This window comes from Neospora caninum, chromosome X (assembly GCF_000208865.1).
Source record: "Neospora caninum Liverpool complete genome, chromosome X".
Taxonomy (NCBI): domain Eukaryota; phylum Apicomplexa; class Conoidasida; order Eucoccidiorida; family Sarcocystidae; genus Neospora; species Neospora caninum.
In genome coordinates this window covers 3241171-3263534 of record NC_018396.1, presented here as the reverse complement: position 1 = coordinate 3263534, position 22364 = coordinate 3241171, and the positions used below count along the sequence as shown (strand labels likewise).

At 52.8% G+C, this 22364-nt stretch overlaps 2 protein-coding genes across 2 annotated transcripts; one reads left to right on the top strand and one right to left on the bottom strand.

Moving 5' to 3' along the window:
* Positions 1-2885: 2885 nt before the first annotated feature.
* NCLIV_048590 (uncharacterized protein) lies at positions 2886-12947 on the bottom strand (the record flags this gene model as incomplete). The annotated part of the gene is made up of 19 exons (XM_003884411.1): positions 2886-3040; positions 3219-3569; positions 3674-4168; positions 4322-5002; positions 5234-5542; positions 5898-6136; positions 6382-6830; positions 7046-7573; positions 7763-7998; positions 8457-8538; positions 8664-8713; positions 8854-9369; positions 9831-10191; positions 10520-10564; positions 10777-11462; positions 11647-11832; positions 11948-12097; positions 12383-12511; positions 12782-12947. The coding sequence occupies 19 exons, from the start codon at positions 12945-12947 to the stop codon at positions 2886-2888; spliced, it is 5814 nt and encodes a 1937-aa protein (XP_003884460.1).
* A 4618-nt stretch (positions 12948-17565) lies between these two features.
* NCLIV_048580 (hypothetical protein) lies at positions 17566-21666 on the top strand (the record flags this gene model as incomplete). Its single annotated transcript, XM_003884410.1, has 7 exons — positions 17566-17734; positions 18248-18402; positions 18812-18928; positions 19377-19516; positions 20024-20146; positions 20614-20833; positions 21328-21666. The coding sequence occupies 7 exons, from the start codon at positions 17566-17568 to the stop codon at positions 21664-21666; spliced, it is 1263 nt and encodes a 420-aa protein (XP_003884459.1).
* Between the last annotated feature and the right edge of the window lie 698 nt (positions 21667-22364).

Below are 22364 nucleotides of genomic sequence, written 5' to 3'. Positions count from 1 at the left end.
CCGCCTGTGGAAAGATTTAGTTTTCACTGGGCAAAGATCACAGATGCTGATGCACAGAAGGAGAACGTGTGCACGTTACTTACCGCATGTCTTGGGCCTCCTTGTTCAGTTAAAAAGGCGTTGTGCGACTGGATAGATCCTGCAGGGGCTTCAATTCCAGGCAGTCGCGCAGGTTTTAGAAACAGACTGTCCGGTGCATGCCCTACATCTCGAATTACTCTGTCCGGGAGATCCTCGATTATCTGGAGCCAAAAACAAAAGAAATGCTGAACTGTCTGCCTTGCCAGCGTCCTGCTCCCGTGTTACACTGCATACTATCCATTATTCAGAGATTTGTGTATCATTGAGGTTAATGGTAGAGGAACGCGCCAGGTCACCTCAGGAACGGTGTTTCACCAGTTTCGCGGCTTCATCGCAAGATGTGGTCCAGCATGGCAGCTGACGTCCAGTGTGACTGATACGTCATTTCAATTAGCCCGGTGGACCGTCAGCGGAGCGCTAGGCTGTTCCAGTCTCCTGTCAAGCGCCCGCTCGCAGATAGACGTCAAGGTTCGCGAATGAGAGCCGTCGCTCGATTAGAAGTATGTTTAGTGGTGTGATCTTAGACGAGAGTGATGGACAGGCGGGTGTGCCCCCAAGAAAGAAAAAGAAACTGCAGTCCAGAAAAACGTCTAAATGTGCCTATCACGCTCAAGAAAGAAGTCCTGCTTTTTGTGCCAAGTCCGTCACGGAAAAGGAGTATCGCTAAAATCGATAGATTCTTCGGTAGCCGTCGCCGCATTTAATCAATGCGGCCCAGAGAGTTAAAGCAGCCCTGAGGACGCTGGACCGGACCTCCCTACACCTCGCAACGCCCAGCTTAGCATTGTGGCTGTACTCGCTCAACTTCCTTGCGAAGCTTAGGGGATCCGTGACATGGCGTGTTCAAGAAATGAAAAATCGCGGAAGCGTGTTCCAAAGGGTTACCTGTACGTTTTCTACATTTACAGTGTCCAGGTTTGACAGCACCCTCTGGAACTCAAGCTCTGCTGTTTCAAGACGGCTCCTCGCTGTATCAAGTCTCTGCAGGGGTGTTACCGTGTCGCCACCATTTTACGGCTTTCTCAAGCATTTGGCACTGACCGTCAGTTCTGCCTCCAAATTGATCGCTAGTTTTTTCTTGCTGAAATACAATTGTCCACAAGTCCTGCGAACCTCTGATCACGAATGGGCGATTCCTTACTGCCATTTCTGTCGCTCAAGATTCTGCATCAGAAAGGAGAGCTCCTCTTCGGTGTCCATGGTTGAGATTGACAGAACGGTGCCCGAGTTATAGTCATGCGAAGACTCCGCCTTCCGGTTATTAAGCAGTGTCCGTAATGTCTCCGCAACTGCCCGGCGCTTGCATATTGAGAGTGTTGCTGAAAAAAGTGTATTATCACCTCACCGCTTTCTGCTTCGACAACCGCTGGATCATCAGTGTGAGCGGCTGTCGGCGTGAGGTCTCTTGTTTGCTTAGCATCGTGCCGAAAAAGAACAGTTTTCATTCTGTCGTTGAGGGCGTTCAGTCTTTTCTCAAGGCGATCCAGCCGACATCTACGGCTGCTCGTCGAGTTCTCGACTAAAGTCCTGCTTGATGTAGAAATCTCTGGGTCCATGATTCTCCGACGTGAAGCAAAATTTTCGTGCTTCGGGTTAGGCCGGTGTCGCACCGCGTAAACTAGGTGTACTTACTTATCCTCCAGGATAGCTTTCGGGGTCCCATTGTAGCTACACGTGAAACTGATGAGCTCGGATCCCTTTTTACCCATGTAGGACAACGATTTAAGCCACGTGGACGATCGACTATTCTCATGCTTGACTTTTGCTCGCTAAAAGCAGAAAGGCTCGAGGGAGCGGAAACAGCGTTGCTATCACCGGTGCACCCGCGGAGTGGATGCGATTTTTTCACAAGGTGTTCAGCTACAGTAAGCTGTCTTAAGCCGGCCTTTCTCCTGTCAGCAGGAGGCAAGCGCAAAAGGTGCCGTGCCGCATCGCGCGTTACGTACACCAATGTACTTCCGCCGTCACGGCTGTTCTGATTCGTGTGGTAAGAGATCAAGACACACCGGCGAACCTGGCGAGACTAGAAACAAATAGTACGCCAGAGAGGCTTCGTCAGTTTTGTCGCTACACTGTTAGATTTGCCACAGCGGTTCAGTTCGCAAGCGACACTTGAAATTGTATCGGAGAGTGAACTGGTACAGTATATTTCTTGTGTCGGTTTTTTATGGGGTATGCGATGGTGAAAAGTACGGGGATTCCTTTTGCAAGGCCACGGGAAGTGTTGCATACGACAGACCGGTCGGCAAACGGTGACCACGTGGAAGCATGTGCTACACAACTAGGACCCAGTTCACAGACTAGCATCTGTCCCAGGGAGAAGGCCAATCTATGTTTGGGCGAGCTATGCAGGCAAGGGATAGTAAGCAGACCGGTTCCGAAACGGCAGAGTTGCGCCATTGTTGCTAATCAGTCAAGCATTCTCCCCGTCCGATGCACGGTGGCAAGCCCCGTGCGGACTCGATACCATGTGCAAAGGACAGCAAATATTCCTCCATGTAAAAAGTTATTATGTTTGTACAGTACTGAGCATTTGTTCGTGGGTGCGGGGAAAACCCAACAGGACAACTGGATGATTCCTCGAGTCCACTATTGACGACAGTCAAATTCGCATATATGTAAATGCGAGTTCCAAGAAACAGGAAAATAGATTTTATAGGGCATACCGCATGCAGAGAACTGCGACGAAGAGACCAGAACTCACGCACGGCCTACGATGTACTGAGGGTAAAATTATTTCCGAGGTTCATGCACCACGTTCGGAATGACCTTGAGCCTTCCGTGTAAGCAAATATCGTTCTTCGTTAGGGCGCAAAGAAGGCATCCTTGAATGCCGCTGCTCTGTGCTTATAGTCCGCCATACCCGGTGGGGTCGTCTTCTTCCTGAAAGGAAGTTCCTTCAGAACAGCGGCTCTTTTCATTAGGAGTATCTTCGGTAACCGAAAACTTTGAGCTCTGTCTGTAAACAAAAAACAGGCATTGCGGGCATTTGGGTCCTGGGTGGACTGCCAAGCACTATTCTCCCTTCGTTAAGCACTATTCTCCCTTCATTCTGACTGCGGCGGAAAGTGGCGTAGCTTCCCACATCAGATGAATTTGAGTAATGCGTCATCTAGCATTACTCAAGGTTAACTTACTCGTTTTCACGTAGATCAGGAAGTCCAGAGTGACGGCAAACGGATTGAACAGATAAGGGCGATCAACCGCTGTATATATCTGAGTTCTCTGGGATACGTCGCCCACGCGCTCCCACAGCACGTTGGTCCTCTCCTTCGCGATTCCGTCTGCAACATCGGCCCAAGGAGTCCCTGCGGTGATTTCCGTAATGAGCGTATGTAACATATTGCCGACTGTTGCCAAACGCGAGGCGTTATTCAAAGAGATGTGGGGCAGCGTGGCAAAGGCCCACGCCTGCTGCTTCAGCTTCTGGATGTCGGGGTTTGATCCAATAAGAGCCGTGTACATTTCTTCGCATTTCGCCGCAAAAGCTGAAGGGGATAAAAACGGCAGAGAAAAACACAGTTTAAATCTCTTCCGGTTCCATACACTACCACTTGTAAGAACAAACCTGCTACGCTAATGCAAAGCTTACCTTTATCTAGAACTGCAATGATTTGATCCTTTTGTTGGGAAGTGATAGAAGAGGCAGAGTAGCCGAGAGAACCGAGGTCAATGAGATAATTATGCACGCAGTCAAGCTTCATCATTTCCTGGGCGATGCGGCTCTTGCCAACGTATTCCGCGTAGTCTTTGAGGGCGTCTTCGTAGCATTTGATCTTTGCCTGTTTAATCCGTTCGCTCATATCAACTGCGACCATTGCCGCTCCGAAGTCGTCAAGCGTCGCATCGTCCGTAATCATGTTCAAGCTCGCTTGCTTCACTATCTCTTTCACAGGATAGGGGGATCGCTGTCGCATCGAAAAGAAGTAGTCTCCAATATCGTAGTAGACGTAGACCGTGCTGATATTTTTCAGGGTCTCTCGACTGATGTTCTGGAAGCCACCTGCAGCGCGGTATGCCTCCGCATACGCTTCGAGGCGTTTCGGCTCCACGAAACGGAACCACTCACCTACAAGGTAGCTGCTCACTGAGAACAAACACAATGCACACAATTCACATCTTCGAGGGGCGCGCTGCCCGTAGATCGGTGAGAAAGTGTCACGCGAAAAGCACATACTGACAGATCAAGAAATTATACACACGTCGTGTTTCGCTGCCAGGCTCGCGCATCGAAGCTTACGGGAAACTTGGAAAATTTCGGGTTTTTCTTTCGGAGAGCCCATGATATGTGCGGTAGCCTGTACGCAGGCGTTAAGAAGCGAGACCTCAGCTCCACGAAAGCTTCTTCGTGAATGGAAAGTTAAAATCTTTGTCTCGTCGCTGTAGCCCACAAAGCTCGCATCCACTTGAAGGGAGCCGCTCACGACAGCCACATACACAATTGTTAAAAGAGACCCGATTCGGTCAATTTGCCTATGGCGTTCAAGCTCATTCGCTCCTTTCTTTGAGATGAAAGCAAGGTAGTCGTTCACTGGCGTGCCATTGTAGTACAGTGTGTCAATAAGGGCAGTCACAGTCGTCTGCTGAATGTTTTGCTCGCGCATGGCTCGCAGATGAATCAGCAGGATGCAGGCCGCTGGAAGACGCTTGTCAAAGAACATTTGTGAGCGCGTCCAGAATTTCATGGCGTCTTCGGCGGACACCTCCAACTCCTGTCCGATTCTAGTGATCATGACTCGGCAAACTGCTTCATGATTTGACTCTCCTGGGAGCAGGGCGACCTGGCCCAACTGTGCTTGCACCACGTCTATGGCCTTTGAATCAACGAGTTTGTCGATTGCGTCCACCACGATAACTGGCTCCGACAATGGCAAATACCGGGTAGCTGCCGGGTACGCGACCAGCAAGGTGGCCTTAGGAACTGAGGGAAAAAAAGACCAGCATCTATGCGAGGCATCATCAGAGCAAGGACTACTGTCTCCGATACAGGTTGGAAATCCCATCCACCTGATTCGCCAAGAAAGTCAACCAGTCTCTTCACCTTACGTCATCGTCGAATGCCCCAAGGAGAGGCTGACCTACAGCACTCCGAAGAATTATCTGTCGGAGCCTCTGTTCTTCTGTGTTGTCTCGAGATGTCTCTGTTACTTACCAAAGCGGAGGAGGCTCATCGCTTCTCCGTCAGTGAGTGACGCCATGTGTCTGAACACCATGGGCATGAGAAGTATCTTTTTGATGAAGCGAAGGGTGTCAGCATCGAGCGCCGTGAGAATCCCGATTTTATCCTGGTGAGTGATTTGACTGTTTGTGAAGCGGACGCCTGCTAGGGCCAGGAGCCCGAGCGCCACGGTGCTGCCCGTCAGACCCTTGCCGATGTTGAAGGTCAGCATCCAGCCCACCGCGACTTTCAGGTCTTCATGAGACATCTGCCCCACGGTTTCTTTGATCTCGCGAAACAGTTCTGAACGCACACACGAATCGCAGAGATTTTCGTTGACTTCTTCCTTTGGACCCGCCACCCTCTGGGAAACATTTCCTGGATCAGAGCAGACCAAGTGCGGCGGTGTACGGCAGCCCCAAAAAAGGGTTGGCTGTCTCTCGTAATTGGAGTCATATTCGGGATCTAGGTAATCAGTCAGGTTTTTCCGCAGAAAAACACCGTGAGGGGGCTAAGGACACTGCCACCAACCGGCAAAAGGTGCAAATATGTTCACGATAAAACACGCAGCTCCAGGCGTCGATGATTTCGTCGACCAACGGTACCGCATGGCCACCCTCGTTTCCACTCCTGCTTCATATAACACTCTCCCCTTTACCTTGGCATTCCAGAGAATAAAACGGGATCGCGCGCATTTGCATGACGACGTCAGCCATCTGCTTCGGGTTGTCAAGATAAAGTGGCGTTGCCTCGAGAGTGAGAAGCACCCTTCCAAAGATGGTCAAGTCAGAGGCCCTCAGGATATCTTCTGGTGGGGCCTTTGTATCGGGAAAGGCTCGGAATTCTGCGTGCTCCAATGCGCCGAAGAATTGGCTGCTGTTCATCACGTTAAATGGCCTGAATAGAGAAGCAGAAAGGGTAGTAACACGGGGGAGAAGGGGGGAAGTCATCCATGTCTGTCTTTGCTCGATACACGCAACGGCAGCATAATGTAAGAGTAGCCGCACACGCAACAACCAGGCATGCGAGGGGCCATCGCTCCCGCAACAACAACAGAGGGCTGGCGCCCTTGTAAATGTCGGCTTCCAGTGCATGCGGCTATGCGATTCCCAACCACTGTCCCTGCGCTTAGAGCTCCGTACCTGATCGCCTTAGGGATGCTCGTGCTGCCAAAAATGCTGATCATCCGGCTCTTCAGCTGCTTCAGCGCCTTGCGCACTTTGTGGCGAACACCACTCGAGAGCTCTCCCATGTTGTCCCAAATCCTCCGGAAGACCTGGGTTGTGCCTTCGTCCTTTTTCGGAGGAATGATGTGCCCAAGCGAGGGATCCATCATCGCTCGCATCTGTTCTAACGCACTGAGGTCAGTGATCGGTTCCGCCTTGATCTGACGTTCCAGCTCTTCGAAGCTGTAGGAGCCTACTGTCTCTTTGTACAGCTCCGCAGTCTCCACGAAGCCCTTGTAATTCAAAAAGGATGACCAACTCGTCCTCTCGGACCGCAAGGCGTCCAGGTATTCAAGAAAGCCGCTCACGTACGCGCGCGCCCGCGTCTCCGTCATTTTCGATTCTTCCACGTCAGGTTGCATGGCCTGTAAACAAGAACGGGACCCGAAAACAAACGAGCAAAGTTTTTTCCCGATCTCCTACCGTCCCTTCCAAAGTTCGATTTTCAGCTGCTTGACGCTCTAGGGAAGGCAACTGCAGATGTTGTCTTTTACTGCCAAGGGAGACAGGCGTGTAAACAGTATATCACACGCCAAGAAGTCCTTGGTCTGTATCGCTCCGTGCTCTTTCTACATCGTACCCGTGGCAGTTCGAGAGAGCGGAGTTTAACGAATCGGTATACCGTGCACTTTATGGCAACAATCTCGTCGACCGCTGCATTTGATTCAACCAGGAACCGACACTCGGGGAAATCGGTCAGGAACCGGTCGGCGTCCACCGACTGCATGACATGCACCAGACTCCGCTGGAAATGCTGCATAACGAGGGTTCTTCCCGTCCTGTTCTTTTGGATTTTCTGGAAGGCGTAGTGCACCAGACCGACGAGAAACACCGACAGGGAGTCAGCAGTGTCAAGTGAATGCATGCGAAGCACCATCGTGTTCAGCGAGTTGAAAATGATGTCCTTGAATGTTTGAAAACTCATGGAGAAAGAGTACAGTCGACGGTCCAGCTGGACGGTAGCTTCGCCCTGCTGCTGGTGCTGGTCCGCGAAGGCCAAGAGACCGTCGAAGAACATTTTGGGTGACAAGTTCTGCAGGAATGTGGCGAAGCTGTGCTTATGGAAGGAAGGGCTGTATCGGTGCAAGACCATCATCAAAGTTGCAGTCTGAGCATATACGCACAGCAAACCAAAACCTCCGTGGCACCACGGCGTACTCAGTTCGCGCCGACAGAAGGGTCATGCCATGAACACCTATCGGCAGTCGGTGCGCCTCTCCCTGTCTCGGGCGAGCGTGTGGAGTCCTCCGCACCAAATGCCTATGCAAAGACTGAGATGCTTCGCACCCGTGCTCACCATTTCAGCGCTCAGTCGAGGCTTGATCTGCATCAGCTGAGAGACCATAAGCTCCTTTATAGCCAGTGGATCCCGCTGGATGTTGCGAAGCTCCTTTCGATCGTCAGCATATTCCAGACTCCCCTCGAAAGGGATTCCAGGTTTCGAGGTGAATCGCAAGACTCCCTCATTCACGTTGATCACTTCAAAAGTCGCAGGTGCATCGAGCGGATCTGGACGGATCTCCTTGAGGCGATCTGGCCACAAAAAACGCGTTGCGCACAAAACCAGTTGGAGTCGCCTGTTGCGGTGCGGTCTCTCGGGGGCAATCTCATGCAGCTACACAGAAATGGAACGCCGGGGCGACACTTGAATACTGTGTCGACACACACACACACTAGTGCCGGCACATACGACCTCAGGCGCATGGACGAGTGGACCACATCAGGATGGGTATGGAGCGAGTTGGTACACTTCGCAGGAGACTCCACCTGGTGGGTATGTGGGGAAAGGCTCCAACGTCACCTGTACGACTTACCGAACATCGACTGGGTATTCCTGGCTGCAGCGCAAAACACATACAGAAAGCGAAGTCGGCCATCGACGGATAATGCTTCGCCGCGACCTAACGCAACGATGACGAAAGTGTACCAATCTTGCTGCTGAATGTCGTTCAGACGGGCGTGCCTCCCCGTACCAAGTGCAGTGGACTTACGTCGGAAAATTGCCGAACGTCCGTTAACGTCAGACAGGCGGAGAGCGTCCATGCCTTCCTGGTCGAAGCGCCCGAAGCGTAGCTGTGGAACGCAAGAAAGGGATGCGTGGCCATAATCAGACTCTGAAGCATGCACGCGTCTCCTCAGCTCGATCGAAAGCCCCAGCGCACTCGGTTTTCTCATGGAGACAAAGATAACTGACTTACCCTGTCGCGCAGCGTCTGGCTCACAGCTTCCACGAAGGGGAGTATCTTTTCTGCAAAGAAACAAGGAACGCGCTCTGCACCATGGTGTGAAGTCAGGCACCCTGTACATCTCTGCCGATTTCGCGTCCAGTCCAGTCGCTCACTTGAAAAGGCGCACGCGAAGTGTAACCTCCCAGCGTCTCTCCCTTACCTTTCTGATTGATTTCTTGAGCGTACAGCAGAAACTCCTTGCCTTTGTTTGCGGGTGTATAGCCTTTGCCTTGCAGCCAGGCCTCCCATTCCGCGAAGAACTGTGTCGGGTCAACTGCTCCCTTGGTGGGGTCCGTTTCCATAATTTGCGTTAGGATCAAATCTCGAGGACTCGCCATAATACCGATGTTAAGCGAGAGGAGAGACTTGGATATGAATTTGACTTCATCGATGTTGGTTGTGACATTGTTCCCACACACGTCGCGGTGGTTGGGATCTTCTGGGTTCTGGCATTTGTTAATAAATTCAAACATCTTCATGCGCACGGTCTGTTCTTGCGCTCTAGCAATCAGCGCTTGACTGTTGAAGAAACGTCCCAGGATCACCGCCATGGAAGATCGAATGAGCTTGGACCCTTCCTCGACGCGCTGGAAAGCTTTATCCAGAAGCTTTTGAAACTTTGGTGTCCTTTCTCGTCCAGCTTGGTTCAGAAGCGACCTCATAGCCAAGCCGGCGGCTGCAAGAAAATCGACACAGGCGAAAAAGCTTCGAAAAGCTCACGACCCCCCCCCAAGGGATTTTGCCCACCACCCACGGGGGAACGGCCACGCCGGAGAAAACGCGTCGATCGCTCAGGAAAAATATGAAGAGGCAGCGTCACCCAGTGGAAGCAGCACATCGCGGATGCACTCAAAAGGACTGGCGCCGCCATCGTCGGAAGCGAGCTAGAGATTGTGAACGCATGTTACATCATTGAAGACACACGCCTTCAACAGTGAACAGGCAACAGGATGCAGAGCGTAATGCGGCCCGCACAGCCGCCGTCAACTTCCGAGCCATTTTCGGATGAACGGAGGTCTATCGCACGAACCGATACGCCAGACTTTTTCTGCACCCGCACAGTCCAAGAAAGACAGGCGTTTTGCTTAGGAATCGCGCCGCTCTCTTCTCGACGCTGTCATCTTTACGCACACCTACCGGAGGAAAAGTACCCGTGCGCAAGTTTCCTGATGGCAAGCCTCATCCACGGTTTGCGGAACATCGTGCGGGGCATCTCCGCCTCTCTTGGTGGATTACTCGCTTGGTGCCGCCGCCTCAGAATGGCCTCCAGCTCCAGTTGGTGCGGGGCTCGGCCATGGGTCGCGTTAATGGCGCTCACGATGTCGCTTTCGAGAGTAGCAAACGTCATCTCATAGAAAATGGACATGATGTTCGCCAAGTAGCCCTCAAAGTACTTCAAATCCATCTTGAGGCATTTGACCATGTGGTTGAGGAAGTTCGAGGCCAATCCGAAGAAGTCTTGCTCTATGACAGTGAGGTAACTCTTGTTCCTGTCGCACTGCATCGCAGCACAGTGTACACGCCACCACGCGTTGTTTGAAAGTGCCACATTTTCAAAAAAACAAACTACCGCCGCGCATGTGTGTCTACAGCTGCGAGCGCCGTGAATCGGAAGCAACCGAAACTCGTACTGAGTGAGGAAATCGAGACTTACCCACGCTAAAAGCCGTTCACGAGGTGGAATCCGGCCTGGGTTCTCGCCGTTCTGCAGGCATTTCAGAGGGATCGTAAAAACCGTGCGTTTTTTCAGCTTTTGGAACTCAGCACTACGTGTGGAGCTACATTTCAGAGCCTACTCATCTTGGTCCATTCCTCAGAAGACTTACGTAAAATTCATCAAGTTCTGACTCGGAGAAGAAAGTCGTCGTTTGCTGCAGAGGAAAAACCAACCGCATCGACAGCCTCCAGATGGGCCGCAGTCCGGGATAAGAAAAGGCGCGAGTCCAGCTGACCTCTGCAGCCAGTCTCCTCCCTACCACCTTTGTTCCGTTTCCCACACCATATCGAGATCCCTAAGCACTCCCTGATCAGCTGTGTGTTCGCATCTCAGCCGTTACGATGCCGTCCCGAGATCTGGTCGTACCTTTGAGCAGTAGGTGTAGATTCCAGAGGTGAGGTTGACGTATCTGTCAAAGTACGCCCGGAACAGATGAGCGAAGTCCTTTAAGCCAACAAACAGCCCATCGGACATGGCCCAGACACCCTGGCCAGCGAGGACACCTGATTCGACTTTTTCGCCGCGCCGACTTATGGCGTCGATATCGACACCGTGTAGCTGGAAGAGTAAAGTGACCATGACGGCTCCGGACCCTCTCACGAGGTCGTCAACGAGCATTTTCCCCGTGATGTCTTTGCGCAAGCCGATGGTTTTGAAGAAGTATTTGTGGACATAACGGCCGACGCGACGCTTTGCTCGGAAGATAGCTCCAAAGATCGCGTTTATGAGAGTCGGGAGACGGACCTTGCAGAGGACGCCGAGGAAGAGAGCAAGGAGGCCCTTAAAGTTAGCTAGAACTGGATGGAAGAACATGATGTAGGACCGCATTAGTTTTTGCCCAATTTTCCCAAGAATTCCGCCGGGGAAGAGGCTGGAGAAGGGCAAAATGTGGCGCGTCTGCTGGGATAAAGCAAAGCACCCTTGGTTCACCTCCCATTCCGCCATCCCAGAAAAGCCTCTCAGACCGTTGTCGAACGCGTGAACAACCACGTTTTTCACGGTCGTAAAGGGATTCTGCCTGACTGAATCGATCCACGTGAACATGTTCTCAGCTGAGAACACGCACACAAATAAGAAACGCTTCTGCTTTACTGTGTTCTCACCATGGAAGCCTCCATCTGCCAGCACGTTTGAAAAGCCGGCTATCCTGCTACCCGAGAGCAGGAGCAAAGTATCCTTCGCTCAACGCCTCCAAAACAGCCGTCCGAGAGAGTCACATGTCAGTCCTTCGCTTACTGTTGTTGCCGAGGACAACGTCCATGGCATCGGTCGAGGCATTAGAGTCTTTTATGAGTTTCGTAAGATTTGCTTTCATGTTGAGATACTGGGGACTGCGGAAACCGCGGGTGCGCGACAGACGCGATGTCACTCTTCTGAGGTACATGTCGGCGAAAAGCTCGGCCACCTTGTCCGTTGGTGGAGCTGCAGGCGGTAAGGAAAACGCAGAGGCACAGCCGTTTTTGCAAGGTGTGGGGCAGGGTTGGTAGTTGGAAATGGGCGTCGAGGTATGAACAACAGCTGTAGGTTTCCTACTTACTTTTGGAGAAAAGGGACTTCGATGTGGCGCGACGGGCAATTTTACGGACGAGTTGCTGCTTTTGTGGAAAGTCAAGCGTCGCGTACTTCAGCCAGCGGTTGCTGGCGAACAACCTGGTCAGAAACGGCGCGGTATAGACGTACTTGGCCACTGAGGCACAAAAAGAGACAAAGTCATGCCGCGCTGGATTGAGAACCATAATTCATGTTCTTCAGGCGTCCATCCAGCACATTCTTGATTCCGTGTCTTGAGTTTTCCACTCGGGGACGGGGCACACGGGGCTGCAGGGTCGGGGTCTGCCGAAGGGTGTGCGGCTGCGTCGTAAACCTCGTTTTAAGGGACCACTCAGTCTTCTGGTTCGATCACCGGTTTCCTAGCTTCTAACGGACAGCACCGACTCTTGTAGCAGGCGCAAGCACGTGTCGGGAAACTTACTCGACTTGAAGGCGAGAGTCATTGTCGTCGACGCATTGATGACGTACTCGTAATACAGCAACCCGAACCAGATGTCCTTCTCACGGTAGGTCTGGGCAAAACTGATCTCTTTTCCTTCATTTCCCCAGTCTGAAACAATCATTCAAAAGGCAGAAAGAGCTCAAACGTGGTGTTCCCCGCAGCTGTGCGACGGGGGTGTCTTGCCCAGCGATCCGGCCAGCAGTTCAACGACGACAGCTGCCGGACCGGCATACATTGGGCAGGCGAAAACGTGGCCGCCGTTTGCGAGTGATATGGTTTCGAACAATCTGACTTTGGACCATTTTCGTGTCACCCCTTAGGAGTCGTGTTTGTTTTCTCGCTACTCGTTGGTGGGGACGCTGGGAATCCGCTTCTTACCGGCTGCGGAGTTCTGGACCTCTAGTCCTGTAAGATTGTGGTGAGGACGGATGATCTGCAAGGATTTCGCCTCGCAGACTTTATAGACAGTTACATGGTGAAGAAAGATGAGAGCAAACAAGAAAAGGACACAGTCCGCGAGACGAGGAGACATCATCGTGCCCATCTTGCTGGACCGTTTGTCTGACGAAGCGCTTCGAACGAAAGCGCAGACAAGCTTCGGCCCATGCGGGGCTTGAAACTGAAGCTCTAGGAGAAACAGAGAGTGTAGACGGAAGTCGAAAGGCAATTGAACATCGGGGTGACAACAAAAGAACGGCCTGCTATTCGGCAGAGGACTTTATGGCACCTCGGGTCATTTGTATGCTAACCGGACTTCCGGCTAGCCCATGGTGTAGCTGTACGGAGCTGCACAAATGGACGGAAGGAAAAAAACGATTCTCCGCAGAAATACAAATGTAAAAGCGCTCAGACACAGGGAAGGACAACGTCCAACATGCGATTGTTTCTCAGGAGGACAATCGACTTTTTCTTGTCTCGTAGAGAGGCTGGCGCAGTGTTGTAAGGCAGCGGGCTGAGGAAAGTTATTCAAGACACCCTCGGCCAAACTGACCGAGCGCTGTACGGCGACGCGCAGGAACGCATACAGACGAGTGTGAAGGAAAGACAACACGAGCGTTTTCCCCGAGAAGCCCTAAAACGCAAAAAAAGGCTAGAGCAGATCATATTGGTGGATATTGCTGAAATGGGAGTACTTTTGCAGCTGCGGAGCGGTTCGCGACTAACCGCTTGACCTAGGAGAGGCGGCACAGGGCCCTCAACTACTGTCTGGGCCGCGCCCGCCCCCTTTGCCACGCACTATCAAGGAAGAGGCAGAGCGGGGCTACGTTTGTATTTGAGGGAAAAACCGCATGTGGTCCCTGGACGAAGCCAGGCATTCGAGTGCAAAAGCTAGCATTTCTGGCGAAGCATGCCCACAGGCAGAACACAGCGAAAAATCCACGTTCTTTCGAGATGCCTACAACGGATAGGTGTCTGAACCGCCTGCCAAACTCGGGATTCCCACGAGCTGTGACCTCGGAGAGGAGACGGGGAAGGAAAGCGTGTACCTCGAGGAACAGAACTGTAGTAGAAACGCGTAGGAGTTGGGTGCAAGGCACGTCCTATGTTTGTCAGCCGAGACAACACGGGCACGGAAACCGGGCTACCGCGTCGATAACTTCCGCTAGTAGGCGTTTGCCTCTGCGCTCGGTCTCCTGGCCCCTTGCTACAGTCAAGGAGTACTGCCTACGAGAGCGTGTGACAACGGTGCTCTTCTCTCGGTACAGTTCGCGTCTTCAGATAGAAGGGAAGAACTGGGACTCATAACGGTTTCGGGATCCTTTCAAACTGCAAGGAGGCGGCTTGCCCCATTCCACAGGTCTAGAAACGCCTCCCGACCTCGCCTTCAGTTGATGACTCTGAGCCACCTCACCGCTCAGGCCAAACCTGTTGTATCTAGTGCTCGCAAGTCAGTGTCAGTTTGTGGAAAAGCCCTGTATGGAGTGAGGACTTCGTGAAGCCGTATAACGGCGTGCAGGAGTAGTGGCCGAGCCGTTTGCTTCGGCGATGGGGGAGAGACGCACCGTACAACGGAAGGCAACCTCTCGCTCGGCCAGTCAACGTGTCCAAATTTGAAAGAAAGCAAGTTCTGTGAGACTGTTTTGTTAACGAAGTTCACTTTTTTGCTTAGGGTAAGCTACTCGCTAGAGCAACCTTCACACCGGTTCTTTCCAAGTCCAAGCCTAAAAATGTCGACTTCTGCAGCGGGGTTACAGCCTAGTCCCCCTTCATGCCCTGAAGTGGTGTGTTCAATTCCGCCGCATGTATCACCCGAGGGCGCTCAGCAATGGTCCACCGTTCCGAAGGTGTTGTCTCGGGAAGGAAACTCTTCCAGGGTTCGGCGTAGCATTCCGTCGCTTTTTTAAACCACGTCATCTTGCTCATCTTAGGTTCTCAGTACCTCGACTTCACACACTTTTCTCCGTGAACCTTTCGTCATGTCCCAGATTTGCAGTACAGTGGGAACCACCGAAGTTTGCTGTCCTGCCGGGTATACCCTACGGCTCTGGTAAAATGCTGATTGTTGGAGAGGCAACAGAAACCTGGATCAGAGACTTTGCGGCAGCAGTGGGGCATTTGTTCCACTCGGTAAATAAGAAATCGCAAACACCGAGAAACGGCAGAGAGGGTACAGGATATTACCAGTTCCACAACTTATCCCATGAGCGCGCGGACAAGGCGTGGACACATACACTACCAGTACGGGACCCAACCCCCTCACATTGTCCATCTGGAATGACACCTTTATATAGAAAGGCAAGTGGCATGATGGCAAGCGTTGTCTCGCACAAGGCCGGGCGGCTACTCCAGTGTCGCCGGCAATATCTCTAGTCACACGGGACGAGCTCTACCCCCTGGCACAAGTGCAACTACCGCTTGTTTCTGGCGGTCAACGAGAGGACAAGCGTATTGCCAATACGTCACAGGAGGTAGCCAAAAATGTGCTGGTGCTCTTTCCTCATAGCAGTCGAAACACCACCTCTTCCAGCGCCTGGTGATTAGGGATGCAAGTTCGTTGTATCTACCGTGCATGTGCAAGGGCACGGCCTGCAATGATGCGGCCGGGCAAATGTCGTTTGGAACTCAACTATCTAGCCAGAACAACCGTAGATATGCTCAGACATAGTTCGTCGCTCCCACTTTTTGGCACTCTTAGTAGTATCCGTATTGTCGCGTATTTAAAACCACTTTGAAATGTGGACGACTGTTACAAAACAAGTGCCCTCCAGCGCACCTCATCCTTCGAGGCAGGCAGACACCCTCCTTCTCCGAATGGTGCGCAAAACAAATATACGTCACTGTATGCTTCAAAGAAGGCAGTCTACAGTTTGTCAGCGAGCAAACAGGGACCACCGTGGCGCGAGGCTTGGCGTTCCAAGGAACATGAAGAAGACAGCCACTCAGCTTGACTTGACCGTCAACGTAGTGACCGTTTTTTCAGCAGTCAACAGGGAAAGCCACGGAACACGCGGTCATCTCTACTGGACAGTGTTGCCCATACCCGTTTTCCGTGAGTTGACGCTGAGGTAGTACACTGATTTCCAGTACTGAAACCAGGAAATGAGGATACCTGAGAATCTCATTTCCACATGGGAACGCGTAGCGTAACTAAAGGGAAATCACTGTTAACATCGGTAGTGGTGCTTCTGTCGGCCTTTTGTTTCGCACCATCGCGTTGGAGTCGCTAGTATGGTGAAGTTGGGGGATGCCGTCTGAGCTCCAAACATGCACCATCGTATTACCAGCGTCGCCGTAACCACATCTGGAATCTCTCTTGCATTGGCGGTTCATAACCTTACAGCCTAGAGCAAACTTAATTTGTTTGATCAAAGAAAGAGCTGTAACCGGACAAAATTCCTTGCCGCAAGGAACCGGGTTCTGCGTGACTAGGGAGGCCTTCACAAAGGACGCACTCACTGTCCAACGGTGCTGCTCCATGACTGTGTTGCATGCTTTCTATGCCACGGTTTCCATTTATACCTATTTTCACGTACGTGGTCCCTTCCAAACGTCAACGAATGTGACAGACGGTGAACCACGAACTGGGAATGATCCCCCTCAGCATGATGCCATAGCAGTTGGCTCCCCCAGGGACGAGGAACTGCTTGAGAGCGAGGGAGTGGGCAGCGCAAAGTGCGCACCTCTTTCTTTATCAGGGGTAAGCTCACTCTCCGTTTGCACTCAAATCTCGGTGCTATGGAATTTTGGTGCTTCCTTTTGCCGCTTTCTTCTTCTTATCAGACTTTTATGGCTCCTCCCATTCCACTTTAGTTTCCCCAGTGATCTGCATCAAAAAACGTTTTCGGCGCCGGGTTTTCTGATTGTGCCTGTGGTACTGGCAGTCCCCCCAAGAGCGTTTTCCCGCGTTTTTTCTTTTCCCGAGCACGGAGCGTTGTTGCGACGGCCGTTACTCGGCACCAGAGTGTTTGCTGACGAGATCATCACCGCACGCTGTTTTTGGATTTCTGTTTCGGGCAAACCGCCTCCAATCGTCGCGTATTTCTGACGATATTGATGAAACGAGCGAATCCTCCCCAGCATTCCCCCCCTTGCTGACGATTTTGCGCGTGTCTCACTCTCGCCGGTAGCCGAACCTATTTTTTCTTGAACTCGAGACGTTTGGCGCGCAACCGGGGGGAAAACGGTCAAACCCGACACGATTTTCGCCATTATTTCCGCAAAACACCGGCTGCAACGCCGTGTCGGACAACAGGATAGGAACAATCCCGTTTCCCTACAGTGCAGCTTGAAGTCGGTTTCGTGCGTTGGTGGTGGTGTACAGACACAGCGCCAGTTTCGTATTTTTTCGGGATTCAAAAGCGGGGAACAGCTGTTATCCAAAGCGGTAAACCGATTGTCTAGCTCTTTTATATTTCCTCAGTCATTTGAGTCAGCATCAATCTGTGTCTTTCCGGGAGTCTGTTTCATTCCCCGGAGTCCGTTTTCCTTGCACGCACGCCACTGTGGGCCTTGCCAGTCCCGTGTTGCCTCTTTCGTGCAAAATACTTCTCGGCGCCTGTTTCGCCCCTGGTCACTGGTCTAGGCGCCGTCTTGTTTCCACAGGCCTTGTCCATTCTCGAGTATCCGCGGAGCCGTTTCACTCTGCGTCCAATCCCGGTCCGTCCTTTGCTCAGTAGTGGATCTGCATAGAGGAGGAGCCGTCAACCCTCGGCTGGGTCAAGATGGCGGCACCTCCGCAGTACGGCATTCACCCCTACAGTCACTACGGGTATGCGTATGGGACAGGCACGACGGCTGTTGCAGCTGCAGACTACACGTGGGGAGCGAACGCAGCGCAGTATTCTCAGTGGCAAACACCATCGGCACATCAATCCGCACCCAACCCACTTGGTAAGCAGGATTCAGTTGGCGCCGTGTCTCCGCGGAAAGTTTAGACTAGCACTGAACTTTCGCGACTTTCTCCGTGGGTTCACTCATTTCTGTTCCTCTTCCCAACAAGCGTACGAAAGATGGAGAATCTCGAGAGTGGGGGCACATACCAGCGGTGACGCTTGGCGCGCTGCAGGTCCATGCATAAAAACTCTGGAATAGTTTCGGATGCGGGTCCGTATTACAGGCGGGGTTCACTTCGACCGCGCCGGCTTTAATCACGGAAGCGGCATGTGCCTGTCTCCACCTGATCGGTCTACACGCTGGGGACTCCTGAACAGCAGCTGGTGTGGCTGTGTCTTGGACACGCGTGTGTTCATGGCCCTGTCTGTGATTGGCAGAAACGCGACAGCGAGAACAGGGAACTAAAACTCTCCAGAGCGTCACCCGCTCCACAGCTCCACAGGCATCGCCAAAAAGAAATGGCTGACAACGCGTGCCCCTGTGCGTCCTAACTCATTTGTGCGTGCGCAGATCAAGAGCCAGACGCCCTCCAGAGCCGTACCCTCTTCTTTGGCCGTCTCCCGGAGGATGTGACTGAAGACACTCTACGTGACGTCGTCGCGCAACACGGCGACCTCAAGAAAGTTGCAGTATATCCCGAGAAGCGGATGGCCTTTGTCGAGTTTGTGAGTCTAAAAGGAGTTGCACACACGCGATTCTTGCGAGCTCGTCCCTCTTTACGTGCAGCTGGATGTGGTCTTTCGATTCTGGAACCAGCCGAGCTCAACCACCTCCGGGGTTTCCCGGCATGAGCTACCACACCACTCTCGTGTCTATACACCGAGATTTTCATATATGCATATGTAGGCACGCGTAGCTGTTCTTTCTTGATACGCGCACATGCTTATGTAACCGCTGAGGGTGTGCGGACGCATTCTTCTGTGCAAGTGACGCGGGCACCTTTGTACCGTGACTCTCGTGGCGTCTGTGCGAATTTTGTCGCTGGAAAACCTTTTTGTGCCGCACGGCTGGTGCGACGTCAAAAGCGATGGGGTGGCTTTCAGTTCGCATGTTTTTTTCGATATGCGCGCACAGTATGATCTTCGACACGCCGAAGCTGCTCGCGACGCCCTCCGCGGCTCCGATGTCTTGGGGAAACGCGTGGAAGTTCAATTCTCCGCTGTGAAGCGTCCGGATAAAGACGGCAATACTGTAAGCGTCGCAAGCATTTCTGCAGAACATCCCGAAGATGGCGCCAACTTTCAACACAGCACGCCTCACAAAGTGGTCTCTGGTTTTTGCTCTTCTATCCCTCTAAAAGGGTATATATGTAGGGCTATGGGCGAGAATTCGTAGATGTGCAAAAATCTGTATGCTTGCATCTGTATATTGCGCGGGAGTCTGTGAACTGCATTCTGAGCACGGTTCCGTGTTGTACGTACACGAGATAGAACTGAAGGCTTTGGTGTGCTGGTGCAATCGTGTGCACATTCCTGAAGCTTCGCGTCCTTTTTGGTTGGCTCAGTCTCAGGCCGGTGCTTCGTTTCGCATCTGAAGAACAACTGCCGTGATTTCGCTTGCCGTTGCGTATGGCTTCTGTGTCGCCGGTAACTCACGGCCACGTTTCGTGTCTCTTGCGTGCAACTCGCTTTCCTCGCAGGGAACACTGTACGTACGCCCGGTTAGCACTGTCCATGTGTCGGGGAGCTGGACCGATCCAAACAGTCTGGACGCATACAGGGAGCTCTTCGCCAAGCATGGAGACCTCAAGAAGGTTTCTGCGAATCGGAAACGAGAAACGTAAGTGAATCCTGTTTCACGTATCAGTTCTGAACAGAAGCATCAGAAAGTCCACAGAGTCTCCCAGTATTCTGTGACAGCTTTCTTATATTGTGGTGCCCTTGAGCGGACAGGAAATCGTTAGGTCAAGAGAACAATTTGTCAAATTTTGTCACGAAATATACTCATTCAGTGGGTAACAAAACACTTTCAAGGGGATTAAAGAGAATACTGCAGTTCTGAAGGAAGCAGAATGCATGCCGTGGCGTGAGGCTTTTGATCTGTGGAGCACGTGGACAATGGTCAAGTGCTGTATGAGTTCGGGGGTTGCCTTCTGTGCTTTTCTACGAGGCATATTGCTTCTAGAGCACCTCAATCGTTTCCGCACACGCCAAATAGTACTTGCATTTTACGGTCGCAGAGAAGCAGTCCGCGTCGAGAAGGTGGCGGGGAAGTATTCTATTTCCTTATTCAGCTCCACAATGAGTGAATCGCATTTTCCCCGATGATCCTGCTCTTTGTTTCCAGAGAGAAGTTCGTCGAGTACTTTGACTTGCGAGATGCCCAGAAAGCCCTCGACTCGTTAAATGGTTACGTCTTCAATGGTGCCACGCTGCACATTTGCTTCGCACAAAATGCTTCGAGGACAGTGTACGTCTGAAACGCGAAACGGTTCTCGCGAATGCGGGGTGCTCTGTTCGTACAGAGACGCGTGTGGGGCCTTAGTGTATCTGAGAGCTGCTTCAGCCAAGCATGGTGTTTCACAAGGAAGTTGGAAAGTCCGTCGGGCTCACGTGGCTGCGAGGCAAACACAACAAAACGGGGGTTTCTGACGATTGCCGCCTTCCCAGCGGCTTGTGTGTACACCGAGATGCCTGCATGTTTTTGCGAAAGGCAATCAGGGCATGGAGAGGACTTCTTGCTTTAAAAAAATGGATGGCTTTGTTGTCGGTCCAGAAGTTGAGTGAGACTCGGCGACCTGAAAGTAGTCGCGAATCTTCTGCATTTCGATTGCGTCCCTGTACACTGGCTGGGTTTTCGCGCAGCTGCTGCCTTGCCTCTGTCTTCTCTGTCGAGATGTGATTGTCGGTTTCGCTTGTTGCGGTTTTTTTTTCCAGAAACAAAAATGTGGAACGGCAAGGTTCACGCCGGACACCAGAGAGCTACGGCCCCGTCAGGGGGAGCGGCGGCTCAGGAAGCGGGGGAGGGATGTCAAGAGCGTATGCCTCGGCCCCCTACGCTGCGCCGGTGAGTTCTCACCACGCTGTCCCAGCAATCTACGCGTCGGGTCCTCTCACGCCTCAGCACCCTCCACCCGCCTACGTCGCGGCGGTGCCGGTGAGTCACGACTCCGCATGTCTCCAGTTGCGATAGACTTCCACTGCATCCCGAACCACGACCGCTCAGTAAGCTTGGTTGGAGAGACCCCGTCTGCTCGCACTGTAGGCAGGACCATGGACCGGGCACATGCAGGGAGTGGAGCGGCACTCCTCACAGATCCACACGAGGCGTGCCATCTACAGTTTTGCAGTTGTGTTCGTCGACTTGACCCCAGCGCGTTTTCGCATATCTCGCGTCCACTGTGCGTACACTGCTGTTCTCTGTCTTCAACTTTGACTCATCGGTGGCCGACACTCGAGGCGTCAATGTGCCAAGCAGAGATGTGGGAAAGTGTTTCCTTTTTGCGTCTGTGGGGCCTGACAAAACGAATGTGCCCGATCTCGCAGCGGCAGGGAGGCGCCGTTTCGGCGGCCGCCACAGGTTTCTGGTCCTTTGCGTGTATCTTCCGCTCCTGGCGTCTTTTTGCGCGTCCCGTGCTTCTTGTTCCACAGTACGCGGCGGGTCCAGCGGCGTACGGCGCGTACGCAGTCCCGTACCAGCCTGCTCCAGCATACAGCCTCTACGCGTATCAGCAGCCCCAGCCTCAGGCAGCCAATGGTTACGCAGCGCCGCAACAGTGGGCCTCGACCACGGCTCCTGTAGCAGCGGCTCCGACCCCCGCGACGGCTGTCCCCTACGCGGTGGCGCCCCAAGCGGCGAGCACGTCCTCGACGAGCCGGTCGAGTCCTGCCAGTGCACCACCCTCCGTGGCTGTTTCGACGAGCTACGCGGGCACAGCTCCTCTGCCTGCGGCCGCCGGCGCGACGCCAGTCGCTGCTCCTCGCTGGTGACGCCTCTCTCGCTGAGAGTCGGGGCGGACGTCCGCCGAACCTGGTACACACACTGGGCGAGGAGACACACACGCCGCGAAGGTTGACGTGCCTCGAGATCTGCTGTGTTGCAGATGTGGGAGTGAACGGCATGTGGTACACCGATAGAGAGGGGGGGAGGTGCCGGCGGGGACTCAAAAGGTGAGGCCCCGATTTGACCCGAAACGGAGAAGAGAGGCTGGTGCCGTGTACGCATCTTTTTCTGAACACGGCGGTGCACCGCGAAAGATGCGCCCTTTTATACGAGAAGTGGAACAGTTGTCAACATTGCTTGATATGTGAACGTATCTCGGGTGGGGATCGTGCTTGCAGAGTATCTTTTCTGAGGGGGCCTCGTAGTTGCACACAGTGGTGTGCGGACGAGATTCCATACTATGCCACAATTTGCACGTACGTGCGGTTAAGTCTGCGTCTTTTTTCGCTTGGAATTGTACTTTCTCGCACCCCTTTGCGTTTTTCTGCTTCTTCGAGTGGCGGGAATCTCTCGTCATGTCAGCTCGAAGAACCGTAAAAGAGCAGGACTGCTAGGGATACTTGATTCTGGTCTTTCCTTTCAAATGAACGGCCGTTCTAATAAAGAATGCCTCTCGTGCGCGGCGGGCACAGCCAGGCGTCGCCCGTGCACTCGGTCCCCCAACTGACGGGAAATTGGGAGCATA